Genomic DNA, 13,694 nt, shown 5'->3' on the forward strand with positions numbered 1-13,694 from the left:
TATAACCACGTTACACACACAGCTGGCAACGCGGGCAACAGGCACAGAGAGAGCACCCCACAGCACCAAGAGCCTCATCCTTCTCACCCCTCTGCCTGAACAGTGCAGGGGTCCTCTAGTGAGAATGTGCAGATACACACATCTGTACACATCCCTCCAGCAGCTGGGCTCAGAACTCTGTCTGCTGCCCCTACATCCGAGTCTCACCAGTTGCACCCACCCAGACACTGGAGCCCTCAGCCCAGTTGGTGGTGCAGAGCATCCCGCACACAGGTACAGCTGGCTGGGATTCCCCAGGTCCTCAGCACCCCACAGAGACATCCCAGCCCACGGGTGTGCCCTGCCCCGGGCAGCAGCTCCTCCCAGTCCCAAGGAGCTCTGGTGGTCACTCTTCTGGGTGGGTTCCATGCCTGGCCACAAGGGCTGAGACTCCTCTGGGACAGCCCTGGGAAAGGCCCAGTGAACAAAGTGTCCCTTCCTCTGAAATCTTAACTCAGGTTCCCCCCTGCCTTTGTGCCCCCAGGCTCCTCTGGCTGATCAGAAAGGCTTTTGATGGCTCCTGGAATGGGAATAGCTGGGTGCAGGGAATTCTTTGGGCTCCTCTCCCCACTGTTGTCCCTCAGTGTTCCTCTGTGAGTGTGCAGATGAGCTTTTAGCACAGCTCAATGCAGGGTACTGTTCTGCTAAACACACAATCTTCAGGAAGGGTATTTTCCTGGTAGAGTTGAGTGGCCATGGTGGAGAGAGTGGAGTGCTTATTGGTTGAATGTAATTGAGAGAAATGTGATGCTCCTGTAACTCTCTTTGAACCTCCTGGAAACCCGACAACCTTTAATTGTCCATCAGCTTCAGTAACCACCAAATGAGGCCATTTTTCCTGTATCATAGCTCTGTGTCAATATTGCTTATATAGTACTCAAAAGTAAATCTGAGTAATCTGAAAATTAATTGAAAAATTTTTAAAAATCCAGCAGGGGAAGGGCTGGTCATGAGAATCTCTGAGTAGCCTCACTGGGTCAAAATAAGGGTCTATGAAATTCTCCTTGCCTGCAGTCTTGCTGCAGGGCAAACTAAGACCTATTTTCATTCACCTTTGTGAATGATAGTGTTTTAAGCTGACTACATTCCTTTATGCAGCAGAAACACTTAGCAATATTTGGAGAATTCTGGTAATTTAAAAATCTCACAAACCTAGACATTTTATTTCAATTTCAAGAAAAGGCTTATCTCTCATTGTTAGCATTTCAGTGCAGGTTACAGAATTGTCACATTATATATGACTTTAATAACCTTATCAGGTCAGCTGTATGAACAAAGATTAATTAGTCAGAACAAAGATTAATTTGCCTTGAAGTGGAACAAATCAATTTTTAATGTTATCAGATGGAAATCCCATCACACTTTATCAGAGACTTTCTGAATTTCAGGATTGATTTTTGCCCTCAAATTCATTATTTTAGCTTAATTGTTCCTGCAAAACAGGCAAAAAAGGGCATTTCTTGTTTGCATCGTGGAGCACAATGAATAGACCTGTAAAATTTGGAATTAGCTCTGAGCTTGCTGATACAACCATACTTAGATCTCAAGAGCTTACCTCCAATAATGCTACATCAGCTACCTCTGTATTATACCACAGACACAGTCCAGATAGACAAAAAAATGTTTAAAAAGGATCTAAATCAAGTAAGCCTGTGATGTACAATAATGTTTCTCTGTACAAAGCCACCACCATTCTGTGTCATATCTCCTTGCTTCTTGATCATATGGTACCATGGAGAAATTTACTTGGTATCAGAACTTGATGTAGACATGGGAAAATGCCACATCATGATACAAGAGCAGTGTAAAAATAGACATGGGGAAAATACAAGAAATGTTTCCATTAGAATCTGTAACTCTGCCACCCTGCATCTGAAAACACTGCTTTAAAACCTATTTTATAAGAGAAAGAAAACAAAAGGAAGAGGTTCAAATCCATCAACCAAAGCAGAATTTAGTCAAGGGTTCTAATAGAACTCAGGTGAATCCTCATTGGAGTTCTTCACAAATTTCCTCACAAGATCTGACCATTACTGAACAAGAAGGTAGGAACACTAAAAAAAGCAACAAACACGCAGATCTATACTAAAAGCTGCCTGACTCAGTTTTATAAAGGATGACAAAAGTTCATGAGTCAGCACACTGCAGTGTCTGCTGTGACTACAAGTAGCCAGGGCAGAGCCAGCTGTTGGCCAGTTGTGCTCCAGCAGCATCTGATTTGCAGACAATAGAAATATTAATGCACAGATCACTGGTCTGAGCACAGAATGAGTGGGAACAGGTTTGAGATCTATGAATGGGGTACACCCATGGTTCCTCACAGGTCGTTGTTATGAACAAAACAGCCTGGCTGGGACACTTGGCTCGACCTAAGTACTGACACTGAAATGTTAATTAGCTAACTGCTCCTGGGAATCACCTACAACCCCACCCACACTAGGACCAGGATGCAAAATAATCCAGTGGAATCATGGGAGGGGGTTTTGGGGATGAAAAACACCCCTAAAATGGAAGGCTGGGCACAGTGGAGGGGGCTGGATGGGTGTGCTGGTTGGGGAAAAGGGAACCACATCCCTAGTCTGTGTTTGACCTATCACCATAACCTGCAGAGGACCAGACTGGTCTGGGCTGTGGGAAGCAGGCACAAGGAACTGTCACTTCCTGATGTTACCCGGAGGGAAAGAGAGGGACAGCTGCTGCTGGACTTCAGATACCGTGCCACGGAGACTCCAGGGACAGACTCTGTAACCTTCTCACCCTTCGGCTACCGGGGAAAAAGCTACAACAGGGGGGTGAGCTCTGTGTTGAGCACCCTGCCAAGCTGACCTTTTAATAAAGAGCTGAACATTAATAAAGGCATAGACCCTGCTCATTTCAAAGACTTTTGGCCAACATGTGATTGTAAGAATCATAACATACGTTATATATACTGAAAATCTGTATCTGAGATGTTGGTCCCACTGGTTCCTGAGACAACATTAGTGGCAAAATATTGATCATTCTGGTATCATGGTCATTTCTATAATAAATACTACTGAGTGAGGCATAAATGAAGACCAGTAACAACTGAAGTGATACTCTAATAATGTTCTTTAAAATGCTTGTCTTTACACAGCAACCTTATCAGTTATCTCTCTGTAGTCTGGCATTGACTGAGTCCCTTTCTGCCTGTATACCAGTATTTAAGTAAAGTCTAAATTTGTGAGGTTTATACTGAAGGTCCACAGGCCTTTCTGGTATTGTTTGCAATTTTTCCAGTCTTGCCCATGCCCAGCTCACATTTCCAGCTGATCCAAAGTGATGTCCTGGACTTCACTTCAATGGCTAGGGAAAGGCTACAGCACATGCAGCCTCAGTATCCAGTGGAAAACTATGCACAGGAGTGGCAGAGTGGTTTTACAGCCTGGATATTATCCAGCATTGCATAAAGATCAAGGATTTGAATGTGGCCTGCAAGACAATTAAGGACAGAGAGCAGAACTCTGATAGCCTTCCAGGAACCTGCCCATGTGGCACCAGCACAGACCCAATGGCCAAGTACCAAGAAACAAGTGACTCCTACCATGAGCATGTCCTCCTGTGAACAAATGCATTACAGGCATTTTACAGGCAGGGCTGGCCACAAAGGGCTAATCTCACAACCAACAACCATCCTTCAATCCCTGAGGACACCCAAGTTTACATGGGACTACAGAAGAAAATATCACACTAGTTTTACGAAGTGATTGGTATTGCCTGCTGACAGAAGTGATGTGTATTTTTCATTCTCACTCCTGGACTCCACCGGGTTGGACATGTGATTTTTGGAATTCTGTTTTCCTTCAGCACAAGTTGCAAATTCTGTCCACTTAGGTCAGCTCTTAGAAATGCAGACCATGAAAATCTTCCCACCGGGACATGTTTGTAAGTCAAGTGCTCTTGTTGATCCACCAGAAAGTGTATGCTGCATTTCAGTCTCAGATGAAAATAATCTAGGAAATCAGTGCATAGAGCAGGATATTATTACTACAGCTTTTGTTCAGCACTGCTCTCATCAATGCTTTATAGAAAAATTCAGTAACATATTTATTGATGTATTCCAATCTACAGAATCTCCTCTAAAACCAAAACACCCTCCAAGACATATGGCTGCAATATGAAAGGCAGAAGTAAGTGACGCATTGCACAGCACTGTTTCTGAGGCAAAAGCACAATTACATCTCAAGAGGTCTAACATTAATTGCAAAACAATATTCATAGTGTGGTGAATATTCCATGTGCCCCTAAGAAATATCAAATTATACACAGAAAGTGGTTTAGTGAGGCTGCAACATGACACAGCAGAACTGCCTGCATCCAAAACAGGGAGCTGCTCCCTCCCAGCCTTGCAGAGCATCAGGAGGTACCACTCTGGTGAACAGCAACTTCTGCCTCAAGGCTTTCCTTTAACCCCATCAAATGCCAACGTTTGCTCTTTCTTCTCTTTCTTTGTGTGGATTTGGGACCCATTCACTAATGTCAGAACGACCTGCTAAATGCAAATTTAATACCCACCGGGATTTACCAGGTTTCACTCCTTAGCATTCTCACCTTACTGTACTTCACCCTTAAAATACTGCCAGTAGGAAACCTTACTTCTGCTCTACAGCTTCCTGACACCTCTCCAGCAATGCAGTGAAACAGCACCTGTGGGCAAACAGCCAGTTCTCTGAGAGAAACCACTGACAGAATTAAAGGCACTCTGCAAAGAACCAGTGAGCAATTCAGTAAAAAAATGTCCAGTTTCTGTATCTTTCAAAACTAGAAGATGGGGTTAATGTCCCAAACCCACGGGGTTACTATTTTGTATGGTGTCCATGGCAATGGGTGTTAGTGACTTTCTTTTTTTCATACAAGGCCAGATGGTTCAAAACTCATTCACTTTAGGGCATTTCCCAGCATCTGGAAAATTTAGGGCTTTATAAGTAAAGATAATGTTCGGTGAGATAATGGAAATCTTCACCGAAGGAGGAAGGAATTTCTGGAGAGGAGGGAGTTTCTGGGATGAAAGAAGAAGAAAGGCAGAGAAACTGAAGAGAGGGCCATAAGAGCTTGATGTCAGAGCCAAAATAGACCAAGGAAATGGCAGGAGGACAGATGATGATAGAACAGAGCCAGGCCACATCCCAGCTGCCTGTGCAGGTGGACAGAGCTGGGCAGAGGTGTTGCTGCACATTTGACAGACTGAGGCTGTGCAGACACCATTTGAATACAAGAACCAGCAGTAATTTTAAATATACCTCTCTACTACAATAAAGGTAAAAAAAAATTAATTTTATTCTATTGACTGTCACCTCACAATTGCAATGTATGACATTTAAAATAGTTATTCTATGACCTAACCCAATTGCCCACAAGAAAAAACAAATGGCAAAATAAACAAACTGATGTCTGGGTTTCTCACCATATCTTTCTTTTCCCAGGTGTTTTGATGATTCTCCCAGACCTTTCCTGAACCCTTTCAGTTTTTGGATGGGTTTTCTGAACAGGCAGTTATGTTAATAACAATGTAGTGGTGCCAAGTGCAGCGATAATGTCACCTCTCTACTCCTACTCTGTGTTTCCATGTGCATGTGCTTTGCAAAGACTGCATTAGTCTTTTCAGCATCAACAGCATATCATGAGCTCATGCTCAGCTGATTATGAAATCCTCTCTCCCCCCCTCTGAGTTTCAGTGAGTCACTGACTGGCAATATAAAATCTCCCATCCGTTTGGTTTCCAATTTATGGCCTGTATATTCATGACGAAGCTGAAGATATGCTTCGTGACAAGATTAAACCCCAAATTGTGGGAGGAGCAAAAATAGTGAAATCTCTTTTCCTGCATCTCTGTCTTGTCATGCTCTGGTGTCTGAAGGAAAATAACCACTGAGTCTTTCCATCGTGGAGAGGTTGACTCAGTCACCCTCCCCTGTCCAGTTGAGCATTTTAACAGAAAAGCTGGAATAATGTGATGTGTCTCTTTCAGTGTCAAGCTTCAAGTAAGATGCAAGTCTTAGGAGTAAGTGAAGAAAGGGAAAATGGAAGGCAGAAAGGAAATGCAGCCATGTAGGCCTTGTTTTCCTCAGAGACAAAACTAAATATCAGATATGATTTTGTGCTAAAAGAATATAAAAAATGTCTTGACCTAAATTGCTCCTTGCTGGCTTTATGGTGGAATAGTGTAGCTGAAACAGCCATGGCCAGAGCTAGGGAGGCACTGGGATAGGCAAATCAGGGCCAACAGGGGCTGTGGGTTCCTGTGAGCTACAGCAGGGCAGGGATGGGTATACATGAAACGGCAGCAAAGAAATGGGGACAGTGCCTGGGGCTCCTTATTTTCGTAATTGTTTTGACAATAGTGCCATGTGCTGCTGGACCACAAGTGGACTTCTGCTGTTCTGAAGTGTGGTAGGAGTCACACACGGAACCCTGCATCAGGAGTCCCTTCCTCTAAGTATTTAATTTGGCTCCCACCTGCCCTGTGTCCCTGTGCTCCTCTGAGCTTGAGGAGATGGGCCTTTGATGGGCTGGTTGCTCCTGGGAGCTGCCAGGGCTGGGGATTATATGGGTTTGTCCTCCTGTGCTCTTTTGTGTGCACAGATGTGCTTTTAGTCCATATTAATCAATACAAAGGGCTTGCTGTGCCTCTGCCACCTCCTGCCAGCTTTGCCTCCCTCTCAACAGCCTCAGCAGCGAGGTGATGCTCAGGGTGCCACACGCTGCTCTGAGCCCATCCCTCACCATGGCATAACTCAGCCTTCAACGGTCAAGAGCATGATTCAGTGTACCCATGTACCCAGCTCCATCCTCATGGCCTCTTATCTTCCCCCATTCCCTCTCCTTGGACAGAAGCACCTCCACTTTTCTAATTATCTTGATGCTGCATATTCATTGCCGCTCAAAGAGAGCTCATTCCTTACACAACACCTTCACTATCCTGTACCAAATCCTTTAAATCAAAAATTGCATCAAAACTACGCCAAGAGTAGTATGACCCGGAGGATTCAAATGAATGCAATGGCAATTTTACTAAAAAAAAAAAAAAAGAAAGAAAACTTATTTCCTTTCCCTTTCCTTCCCTTCTTTCTTTGTTTTCTTATTTTGTTTCCTTTGTTTTTCTTCAAGCCTCCTTCTTCCTTCAGTCTCTTCTGTTTGTCACCACCTTCCAGAAAATGGTAACAAGGGAAAATCTAGGGAGAAAAAAAAATATCTTAGCAAATAATCTAAAATATCCTACTGAACAGTCTGTCTATAAAGACTCCTCAAGTGGGAGGCAGCCTCCTGGGGACTAAATGAAGCAGATGGATTGACCTTGAACAGCAGCCAAATGCCCACACAGCCACTCGCTCACTCCCCCGGCAGTGGCATAGGGAAGAGAATGGGAAGAACAAAAGTGAGAATCATAGAATCATTGAGGTTGAAAAAGTACTCTGAGACAATTGGGTCCAACATTAACCCAGCACCATTCTGTTCACCACTCACCCATGACCCCCACTGCCACATCCACGTGTTTTTGAACACTTTGAGGAATGGTGATTCCACCACTTCCCTGTGCAGCCTGTTCCAATGCCTGACCACTCTTTCTGTAAAGAATGTTTTCCTAATAGCCAATCTAAACATCCCCTGGCACACCTTGAGGCCTTTTCCAAGTCCTATCACTTGTTGCCTAGGGGCAAAGACCAACCCCACCTGGCTACAGTCTCCTCTCGGGGAGTTGTAGAGAGTGATGAGGTCCTCCCTGAGCCTCCTTTTCTCCAGGCTGAACACCCCCAGCTCCCTCAGCTGCTGTTCATCAGACTTCAGACATCAGAAGGGTCTGTGCTCCAGACCCTTCCCCAGCTCCACTGCCACTCTCTGGACACATTCCAGCAGCTCAATGTATTCTTGCAGTGAGGGGCCCCCAAAACTAAGCATAGGATTCAAGATACAGCCTCACCAGTGCCAAGTACAGAGGGACAATCTCATTCCCTAGTCCTGCTGGCCACACTATTTCTGATACAAGCCAGGATGTCATTGTTCTCCTTGGCATACTGCTGGCTCGTGTTCAGTCGCTGTCAACCAGCACACCCAGAAATGTTTGCAGATCTGCATGATCTAATAATAAATGCAGTTTAATAAATGAAGGAAAGCAAAAACCCCTAAACCAAACAACCTAACCCAAAAAACCTCCAAGCAATTCGAAGGCAAGCACTCAGCACTTCCCACCAGCAGACCTATACCCCTCCATCTCCCAGCAATGGTCACCTTGGAAGAAAATGTCCCACCAGTCTTCTTCTTCTGTCCCAGATTTTCTTGCTGGGGTCAATGTTGTATGGTATGGAATATCCCTTTGGCCAGTTTAGGTCAACTGTGCTAGTTCTGTCCCTCCCAGTCTCTTGCTCACCCCTTGCCTACTTACTGGGGAAGATGAGTGGGGAAAAAAAAATAGTGGGAAAAAAAAAATAGTGAGCCCTGACACTGTGGAAATGTTATTCAGCAGCATCCACCACCCTGGTGTGTTATCAACATCACCATCAGTCATTATCCCCCTCCTTGTCCAGTGACACATGCACAGATGTTGTTCCCTTAGTCTGTGGGACATCCCCCAAACATCCATACAAGTCAAATGAATTAATTTGGTCCTTGACTTGTGCTCCACCCAGTAGCTTTCCACATCAGATGGTTTTGCACAACACAACAGGAAACATTGGTAAACTGAGCATATTGCCTTTCACTTTCTGCTATTTATTATACTTTTGGGCTTGAGCCACCTCCTCAGATGATGCTCTGAAATCTCTGCCTCCTGGCTCAATGGTGACCTCTTTCAGCATCCCAGGGCACTGGGAGTCCTCAACTGAGCCCACTGTGTGATCAATCCCACCTCCTTATTCCATGAACCTTCAGTTGCATTATGTGTAGAGGTGTCCCTTCCTGTGAACATCTGGTACATCTCAGACCCTTGGCACCCTCACCTCCAGAACCCCAGAGGGCAACCTTGGGTCTTTACAGGTGTTTTCTGCCAGAGGTTCCAGGTGAGAACAGAGCATGTTTCTCACAGCTGGTACTCTCTGGACAGGTCCCAGGGCTACCATACAAACTGTCCTGTCTGTCCTGCTGCTCTTTAGTGACCTTGTCTGGACACCAGGTGCCCACCAAAGCTACTCTGTCACTGCCCTTCCCAAATGGACAGGGGAGAGTAAATGTAACAAAAGACTTCTAGGGCAAGAGGAGAGGTAATTCCTAAGGATCACTCCTGAGATCACTCACCAGTCACCATCAGAGGTAAAACACTGTCACTGATGGCCTGAGCACTGGCCACTGGTGGATCTCAGTTGGCTTTGGCTCTGGTGGACATTGGGGAAGCCTTTGGCAGCGTCTCACAGAAACTCCCCACTACCGAGGTCTTGCCACACAAACTCAATACACTGAAAAAAGCTCTTAAAGGTCACTTAATGGAAAGGAGTCACAAGCTGACTGTGAGCCAGAATGTGCAGTTTCCAGAAATACATTATGCCTTTTTATTAATTGGTGGAAACTTGACATTTGTTTTACTGATCACATCCATGGGGATGTGATGATGCTGATCTTGCCATTACAAGCTTGGGAACATCTGTCCTGGAGAAGAAGAGAAGGAAAGACTCCATGAGGTTGTTCCCTGAGCACTGGGATGGCAGAAATGCAGGGGCTAAACGCCAGACTTGGCTCATGGTCATTGCCTTTATCACAGGTCTTTCAGGCAGGGCAGAACACAGTGATAAGCAGCACAGCAGTCACCACAAGACTGGGTGTCACAGGGACAGCAGTGGGCTGTTTCACCAGCTGCCAAGCACCCACCCAGCTCTCAGCAGCATGGAGGGGAGGCTGGGATGATTAAAAGCAAGAAAATCAGATGAAGCTGGTTTCATGGGTAAAAAACAAGAGGCAAAGACAGGCCACTGTGAGGCTGCTGCCTGGCCAGGGCTGTCCTGTGGCACCTCCAGGACCATCTCAGCGACTGCCCTGAGTTTTTTTCTCCCTGCCTCAGATTCACAGATCCCAGAGTCACAGAACTGGTCAGGTAGGAAGGGACAGCAGTGAGTCATTCGGTCCAACCTCCTTGCTCAAGCAGGGCCATTCTAGCACACATTGCACAGGATTGTGTCCACTTGAATCAGGGGAGGGACACCACACCTCTTTAGGCAGTATTTCAGAGTAGGGTCACTGCACACAGAAGTTCTTCCTATTCGGCTGAAACTCCCTGTGCATCAGCTTCTGCCCCTTCCCTCTTGTCCTGGTACTTGGCAGCACCGAGCAGAGCGTGATCCATCCTCTGGACACCTCCCTGCAGATACTCCCGGACGAGGTCCCCTCTCCGCCGCCTCTTGTGGGGCTCAAGAGCCGCAACTCCCTCAGCCTTTGCCAGTACGAGAAACGCTCCGGTGCATTAATTGAACACCTTCCTTTCCCCCCGCTGGACAATTCCCTTCGCTCCCCGCTATTTGTGCGGCGGGGCTGGCGGTGTGTGCCGGGGCTGAGGCGGTGTGTCGGTGGCGAGGCGGTGTGTGCCGGGGCTGAGGCGGTGTGTGCCGGGGCTGAGGCGGTGAGGCGGTGTGTGCCGATGGTGAGGCGGTGTGTGCCGGTGTGTGTCGGTGACGAGGCGGTGTCGCTGTCTCCGTGTCCCCTGTCCGTGTCCCGGCGCCGCTGTCCCCGGCCGGGCCCGGCGCTCTTTGTCTGCTCGCCGCCGCCCCGCGCAGTCACGTGCCGGGGGCGGGGCCGTCGCGCGGCGCTGACGCGCGCGGGGCGCGGGCAGGATGGGGCGGTGAGGGGCGGCCGTGCCGGAGCGCCCGCGGCAGCCGCGCCGGGCCCCGAGCGAGCCGAGCGGGCGGTAAGGGCGGCGGCGCCGGGGAAATGCGGAGGGAACGCGAAGGGAGCACGAAGGGAGCGTGGGTCACGGGGCGCCGGGGCTCCCCGCAAGCCGGCCGGGCCTGGCGGGGCGGCGCCCGCGGCTGTACTGGCGCCGGGCCCCGCCCGCGGCCGGGGGTCCGGCGGGGCCTCCCCCGGAGCGCGGAGCGCTGCGGCCCTGCCGCTCCCGGCCCTGCCGCTCCCGGCCCCGCCGCTCCCGGCCCGGCTGCGCTGCGCCCTTGGCGTCTCCGCGCTGCCGGTGCCCGCAGGGGAGCCCCTGGGTGCCGCTCCCCCCGCAGTGCGGGGCTGGGAGGCTCCGACCCCGCGTCCCGGCACTCCCGCTCGGCAAGTGCGCCGGGGCTGGTACAGGGGGCACCGCCACAGTTCTTGCACAGAGAGGTTTTTTTTGATACTGACTGAGCTACAAAATAAAATTAGAAGCCAGTTGTGGCTGAAACTCAGTGCTGTGAGTGCGAGTCCGGAGTGCATAGAAATACTCAAGATAGGGTTTTGTTTGTTTTTTGTTTGTGCTAATTTCATCTTACTTGTCCTTTAGACCATGTTTATCTGTTCTTGGTAAGGTAAGTTTTTCTTGGTTTGCGTTTTCTTCACCCGAAGAGAGCACACATGTTAACTATATGTAAATTAAAATTTTGCTTATAAATAATGTGAAGGAATAATTCAAAGGGATCATCAGTCTAGGGCAGTTTCAGAGATGAGCACTATGGTTTTTTTCTTATTATGTTTTGACTTGAGGTTGATAACAGATAGTTTTGAAGGGAAAGAAATCTGAATAAAAGTATGTATGAATGATTTTGGATGCTTTTATTTTTTTTTTTTTTGGACCCTGACTGTATTTCTGTAGGTTAAGCAGTTAATACAAACTCAGGATCAAAATTTTGCATCTTTTCACCCTCTGGAATATATTTGCTGTCAATGACACATTTTAAACAACATAATGTATTTTAATGCTATTTTTTCCTTCCTTCAAAGGTGGTGAAAAAGAATATCAAGATGAGTAAAAAGCCTCCAAATCGTCCTGGAATCACATTTGAGATTGGTGCTCGTTTGGAGGCACTGGACTATTTGCAAAAATGGTACGGAAGGCATTGTGTAGTATTTGCTGAGAGCATAATTATTTTGTGTTGTGTGCTTTGATAACTGATTATAAAAGCCAGTGCACCCATTAATTGACAATTTCCACACGTGAACTTTATGAATTTCCACCTAAGTCTGTTAAAAGTGTTAGCTTTTAGGAAAATATTCTCGCTTCAGAAATCAAGCTAAACTTTTCTACAAGTTTGTGTTTATTTGCTCTTAGTGGCTTGTGAAGGTATAATAAGCAAAGAGCCCTTCTGGAGTCATGTGGAATTCAGTGTCATGGCCGAGGTGATCGGTTTGTCAGTGAGGCAAACTTCATGATCAAAGACTTCTTTTGTCTTCATTTGAAGGCACGCAAGGGGAGTTGTTTTGTATTCAGTTGTCACACTTGACAGGTTCACAAAACTGATTCTAAAAAAGAAAAAAAAAAAACAAACCCACATCCTGAATTGGAGTTCATAGGATAGACAGATCCAGTTGTGTTTTTATTGAACAGCTGGAGAAATGAAGTGATTAAAACTGTGACTCTGCAACCACCCAGGCGTATTGTGAATTGAAAGATTATAAAATTGGTATTGTGGACACAAGGACTATGCTGCACAGCATGTGTATTGTGAAAGGAGGTGTTCTGATGAAAAAAAATTGTTGGTAAAAATTTTATTAAAGCAAGTGGGCTAATTTGTTGATGATGCTATTTGAGTTTGAAAAATCCCTGGTTTTAAAGTAGGTGACAGAAGTTGTTGATGCTTCTACTTAGAAGTTTTTTCTTAGCTGCTCTCTGATTTATTAGGGTTAGGAAGTGTAGAGGTGCGTAGCTATTTTTCTGTTGTATTCCTGGAGAGCTCAGCATGTTCCTGTAAATATCTGATCCTGTTAACTCCAAGTGATGTGAGAGAGAAGTCTGTGTATTATTGATGTGTCTGCTCCAGTGTTATGTGCTATGTATAAAAAGTTGGGTCAAACTTTTTATTTGTAGAGCTTTGATTTTAATTCTAGGAAGAGTGTTTGTCTTAATAAATGGACTCTAAAAGACTTGGTTTATAGAACTATTCTTGTTCTTACCTGTTGCTGTAGACTGGGTTTTCAGCATACTGATTCTGTAACTGAGTGGCAAGATAAGGAGAACGTCCAAAATAGAACAATAAAATTTTTTACAGCATCTTCTGTGACTAGAGATAGTTGGTTATGTAATCAGGTAACAAAAATTAATATGTAAAAGTAGCATAATAGTATTAAAAAAGTATCACTGACTGTTCAGTGTATAGTTTGTGTCAGACCTGCCTAGCTTTTTCCCGGGAAGGGTTGCATGTCAGTGCTGGAGTTCTTGTGTAGGTTTGGATTGTCAGCCATGGCCATGTCACAAGCTCTGCAGCTGAGTTGCTGGATGTTTTCAGGAAGAATAGAATTTATCCTGAACTTTCCAGGATTTGATTTATTATCTGTACCACCAGGTAGACCCAGATCAAGTTTAAATACATGTAAACTATTGTGGTGCCATATACAGAAGAAAGTTAATATCAAAATTTAGCAGTTGCAGCAACAGAAAACAGGACTGTATTTCAAATGAACTAGTAATACAAAATGAACGAATAATATAAACCCAAATACATTGTGACAGAAAATCTACTGTTGTGCTATTATTAGGGTGTCAAGGGTTGCAATGATAGTCTATGGGATTTTTTAGTTGGCTTTCT

General features: G+C 45.9%; 1 protein-coding gene and 1 non-coding gene across 13 annotated transcripts in view; one reads left to right on the forward strand and one right to left on the reverse strand.

The window, feature by feature from the left end:
* Positions 1-4,079: 4,079 nt before the first annotated feature.
* LOC121469275 (uncharacterized) lies at positions 4,080-10,641 on the reverse strand. Its single transcript, XR_012054287.1, has 2 exons — positions 9,286-10,641; positions 4,080-7,229 (listed from the first exon to the last, which is right to left on the reverse strand). It is a non-coding gene; the product is annotated as an uncharacterized protein (transcript).
* Positions 10,642-10,733: 92 nt separating this feature from the next.
* Positions 10,734-13,694, forward strand: part of PHF20L1 (PHD finger protein 20 like 1) — a 56,704-nt gene continuing 53,743 nt past the window's right edge. For 6 of the 12 annotated variants that reach the window (XM_030266724.4, XM_072925022.1, XM_041714077.2 and 3 more), the window contains exons 1-2: positions 10,734-10,882; positions 11,893-11,996. In XM_030266724.4, coding sequence (XP_030122584.4) covers positions 11,914-11,996 — 83 coding nt within the window. In that variant the 5' untranslated portion in view covers positions 10,734-10,882; positions 11,893-11,913. Of the gene's footprint in view, positions 10,883-11,008; positions 11,481-11,892; positions 11,997-13,694 lie in introns of those variants that run through there. The other 6 variants (XM_030266728.4, XM_072925023.1, XM_030266729.4 and 3 more) reach the window with 3 other exon arrangements.

Source organism: Taeniopygia guttata, chromosome 2 (genome assembly GCF_048771995.1).
Source record: "Taeniopygia guttata chromosome 2, bTaeGut7.mat, whole genome shotgun sequence".
NCBI classification, from domain to species: Eukaryota; Metazoa; Chordata; class Aves; order Passeriformes; family Estrildidae; genus Taeniopygia; species Taeniopygia guttata.